This window comes from Theobroma cacao, chromosome 8, assembly GCF_053813885.1.
Source record: "Theobroma cacao isolate CCN51 chromosome 8, ASM5381388v1, whole genome shotgun sequence".
NCBI classification, from domain to species: Eukaryota; Viridiplantae; Streptophyta; class Magnoliopsida; order Malvales; family Malvaceae; genus Theobroma; species Theobroma cacao.
The window spans coordinates 5,704,494-5,709,738 of NC_142646.1; the positions used below are offsets into that span (position 1 = coordinate 5,704,494).

The window sequence follows — 5,245 nt, forward strand, 5'->3', positions numbered from 1 at the left end:
TTACTTTTATGCATTTATGAGGTGTTACTTCGTGATTAAATTATAATGTATAGATACTATACACTGATATTATATCAAATGTAAACTCTTCTTTTAATAAATGTGATTTGAATTTGAGAGAGTAATGCTATTAAGGTCGAGTTCTTGAGGCCAAAAACAATCCAACCACTCTCCATGTCGAAATTAAAGCAATATTCAATGTAGCAATGATTGTAAATAAATAAAAAATTAATAATATTTTTAAATCGTAAATGACCAATCTCAGAAAGTTAATCTGTCTAAAATTTAGTGATTTACGAACTTACCGTTAGTTTATATATGAGGAAGATGCACCAAGATATGTTATGCTAAAATTTTAAAGTTTCATTCTGGAATATATAAAAATTACAATCATTTAAAATTTTATATAAAAAATTCTTACAATAAGCATTATTACTACCTTTTTTTAAAATCGAATTACTATATTTGTTGTCTTTAAATTTCACTTTTATTTATTTTTTAGATTAAAGGACAAGAAATAATTAATGATCATCCCCTTATCATCTTATCTTATAGTAAAAAAAAAAGGAAAGAAAGAAAAGAAAACCCTAAAATCAGCCCATTAAAAGGTTAAAACGTTACTTCGGAGTGGGGACATATCCATTCCATGATCAATCTCTCCCTAATCCCTTAAACCTCGCCTAAAATTAGGTAATTTATTCCAAGAAGAGAGTTTTTAGACATTTAAAAAAAAAAAAAAACTATCTTATATCCAAGGAAAAGAACAAAGAAAGCATGAAAAACGACACATGTTATCTGTCAATCAAAGAAACTACTACGGGGATGCGTTTGCTAATTGCTTCTCTGTCTCTACCCTATATATTTTCTCTTTGTGAGTTGTCTTCTTTTATCATCATCATCATCATCATCTCTTCTTTCTTTCTCCCTTTGTTTTTCTTTCTTTCAGGCAAGTTTCCACATCTCCATTTTCCCTTTGTCTTTCTTGCACAGTTTTTTTTTTACACTTTCTGATATCAGTTAGTTTAACCTTCTTGAATCTGGGTTTTCTTTTAGGGCTTGAAGGAGTTCAAATGTGACTGAATTTTGGCTTTGAATATTGGTACGTTGCTCTCCCTCTCTGTCTCCTTTCTGAAGCCTTGTCCATTTCCCTGATCAAATAAAATATAAAAAAAATAATCCCACAATCATTAGTTTAGGGGAGAAACACGTTTTGAATGTTTCTTTCCTTTTATTATATTAATTTTCAATGACTGCTTGATTTTTATTTTATTATGCAAATAAAATAGTACAATCATTAGAGGGAATTCTCATCAATGATTTTGAAGGGGGAAGAATTGTTCCTGGCGTGCGTTTGCATGACAGATGTGTTGGTTCATTCTTGACCCTCAAGCCTTTTTCGGACGCGTATCATTAGATTTTTGGTTTTATTTTTCTATTATTTAGCCTATCAAAAATAAATTTTTTTTCTTGTTCATCGCAGCAAAACTTGTTCACGTTTCTTTCCTCTATATCATATGTTTTTGATTTGTACATTAACTATATATATAATCCATAGATTAGTACCATGTCATAAAAAATATTATATTTAATATAAATTTGAATTGTGGTACAGAATTAAGTGGCACTTTGCAATGGAGCTACGCTCACAACAATTCAAAAAAAAAAAAAACGTTTTATTTAAATTCAATTTACAAATTTAGGGTAAGGAGCCAAATATATATATATATTCAACTGAATAATACACCTCAGGATAGGTACAAATTATACTGACATCACACGTGTAAAAGAATCACCACGTACACCACGAAACTGTTTCAAATATACCCAAAAACAGATATGCCCTCCTTCCTTCCTGTATTGTCTTTCTTCCTTGTAAGAGTTTTTTCTATGTTTCAAATTCTAGTAAAATTGATGATATTTATTTAATCCAGTGGATAAGATAGATTTTTAGACTTTATAATGGATTAAAAGAGTGACAAGTATTTTAGTAGGTATATATATATATATATATATATATAAACTAATAATTTCCTTGATTTTTTTGTGGAAAAAACAGGTGGAAAAGTTGCAAAATAGAGGAGATTCTCGTGAAAATCTAGCTCCATGTCACATATATAACGCAATCTTGACGTCACAGATATTAGCTGTCATCTCTCTTCTCTCTCTGCCTCAATCCATCCGTCCGTCTTTCCCTCCCTTCAATACTCCTCTTCTCGATAACACACTCTTCTTTATTTTATCCAATTTATTTCACTCTATTTATAACCCAATTACCCTTCTCTCTCAATTTCTCTCCATGCGACTCTAGTTTTTGTTACCTTCCAACCACCCCGTCCCTCTTCCCCAAATCCGAAAACCCCTTTTTTGTCTTTTTTCAAATGCAGCCCCAGAAATATTATTCAGCATCATCGTCGGAGATACAGCTTCGCCTTGAGACCTTAACGATTGGTCCAAAGAAGAGCCAAACTGAAAAGCATTTCAATTCTTGCATGATTGCCTCAAGCGTGGTTTCCTCATCGCCTTCTTCTTTGATCGGTGATTACATTGGCACGGAGAGTTGCTTTGATCTCGACAAAAGCGAAGAGGTTTGTGTTTCCAAGACTTGTGATGGTGGTCATGATGTTAATAGCAACGATTGTTCTGGGGTTTGCGATAGAAGCCGTGGGAAGAGAGAACAACGGCGTAAGAGGACGAAGAGAGAGTTTCCTCCACCAATACCGTCGCTTGCCAGCACCGCAAATCAGTTTTCTCATATGCCTTGGGTGCTCAGGCGATATTACACTAGCGATGGACGGTTGATTCTTAGGGAGGAGAAGGTGAGACACCAGGAATATTTCCGGGCTCACCGATCCAATGGTCGTTTAACATTGCATCTTGTGCCCTTGGATGAGAACGATTTGGCTGACCATCATCCTATTGATGGTATTGAGGATTGCGAGATTGATCATGAAGAAGCAAAGGAAGAGGTTGAAGTCAATGTTTTTGACATCAATATTAACAATGACGACGAGGATGATAAGAGTAATATTGTTGAAACTTTGGTTGAAGATAATGATGCTGTGATTGAAGATTCAATTGTAAAATGCTCATCAATGGCTGAGACTCCAATGGAGAATGGGATTGCAGCAAATGGAGGAAAATGCTTGAACTACAGCAGTGTAAGAGCTAGTCCCACTTGTTTTCTCGGTTTGCCAGTGCCAGCAATCAGGCCAGTTCACAGTTAGGTAGCAAAGCCTCTTCCATAAGGAGTCAAATTTTCTACTTTTTTTTTTCTTTTTCCAATTTTCCCCCTTCTTTTGGGTGGTCATCTTCATTGATGTGATAAGAGTGATTTCTCCTTTCCATGCCCTTTTAGGGTTAGTGGTAGAGGCTCCAAGGGGTATGATCTTGTTAGGGTTTCGTTGTCCTGTGGTTATGAACAAATAGGTTTTTCGTTTTGGTAAGGGATGAGCTTTTTCAGGTTTTCCCTTTTTTTTTTTTCCCTTTCTTGGGTTTATCTAGCTGGCAATTTTCATGTGTAGATTATTCGATGCCAAATGCTAAATTCCCTCTTATGTAACTATTTCCTTTTCTCCTCCTTTATGTTTGCAAAGAAAGGATATTGTATATGGATACTGACCAAACAACATAACATGGCACATGCAAGGCGCTGCAAGGGTACATTTTGATGGGGAATGGGAATGGGCTTATGGTATAATTTCATTGGCAATTATGCATTTATTTCTGGCGTTTTGCCCAAATTTTGTTCTGCCCAACTCATATAGATCATCAATGATTAATCCACACAATCTTGAAAGGGTTAAGAGTATGGCACCCTTGCTAAACTCTGTCATTCTCCATTGCCTTTACTACCAATTTGGTTTACAACTTGAACAAATTTGAGGGGGTCGTTTTGGGACATTTTATTTGTACGTACGACCTTCCTAGGCTGTTGTTTTCATGTTTTTAATTTTTTTAAAAAATGGTTGATATTGAATTGTACATATGGTGTACATGGATTATGATTAAATTGGATGATTGGATAGAATAAAGAATAAGATATAGATATTTAAGATATAGGATGACATATCTTATTAATATCATCAACTCAAAAAGATTATTAAGCATAGATAGACACGTATGCAAAGATTAAGAACATTAAGCATACCTCTCTCTTTACTATATATATATATATAAAGGGGTGCACAGCAAACTTTGAGGTATACTATAATTAATATTAATAATCTTATCTATTTTTTAAAAAATGAAAGCTCAAATCATTCAGGTATCAGAAAAGAGATAACAATAAGAACCTGATTACTCCTGATCCTCGCTCTTCTTTATAAAAAGGAAAATGGGGGTGCATGCAGTTGCTCATAGCTAAGAGGCAAATGCTAAATAGAAAAGATTGGAAAAAAGAAAAATTCATGTTTCCAAAGCATCATGAATCAATCAATCGTCTCTAGAAGGTAGCTTTTCAGAAACATCAAGATACTTTTTCCCCAAAGAAAAAGAATTTAAAAGGGAAGAGGGAAAAATGTATTATGGTGATGACCAGGAAGGAACTAGGCGTAGAGTTCAGATATTTTTTTTCTCCAAGCATGAAAGAGAAAATCTAGTTGGGTTCCATGATATCCACGCCCCTCAAAAAGAAAATTTTACAGAACGGCGTGGCACTGGTGTTGGCAGAAAGAATCGACAATCAAAAGTACCGGCCAGGGCCGGGGGCAATTTCCAATGGGGGCCAAAGTACTAATCATCATCATGCACGTAGATGTTACATAATGTATGCTGCTATCTGCGATAGTAAGTAGTATATGAAGTACAGCTACCTCCCAATATCTATATTACTGTCAGTCCTCATGATTGGCCTTGCAGCCTCTGCCTCGGCATTTCCCTGCAAATCCTTCCTACCCTTTCACTGTCTTATTTTGGCAGCTGGCTGGTTCATCTACCGATGTCACAGGTCAAGCCCTTTTGATTCATGTTTGTTAAGGAATTAAACTCTACCATGCCATGATCGGTCACTAATAAACTCAATCAATTGTTAACATTTTAATTACATATTACAATGAATTTTAACTTTCCAATATTAAGTAGGAAAATACTACCTAAACGGTCTGAATCTTAATATGAATCCCTTTTACACACTAAATGGTGTGAAATTTCATCAAATTTCTGGGGGTAATTTTGTATTATAAATGGTTAGAACTGTTTAGCCTTGTTCAATAGACTCATTACATGAGTCAAACCCTATTGTAGAATT

The 5,245-nt window shown here is 34.6% G+C and overlaps 1 protein-coding gene across 1 annotated transcript; it reads left to right on the top strand.

The window, feature by feature from the left end:
• The first annotated feature begins 1,077 nt into the window (after positions 1 to 1,077).
• On the top strand, positions 1,078 to 3,608 carry LOC18592216 (uncharacterized). Its single transcript, XM_007018812.3, has 2 exons — positions 1,078 to 1,099; positions 2,057 to 3,608. Exon 2 carries the CDS (start codon positions 2,379 to 2,381, stop codon positions 3,222 to 3,224), a length of 846 nt encoding a protein of 281 aa, XP_007018874.2. The 5' UTR covers positions 1,078 to 1,099; positions 2,057 to 2,378; the 3' UTR covers positions 3,225 to 3,608.
• Positions 3,609 to 5,245: the final 1,637 nt, after the last annotated feature.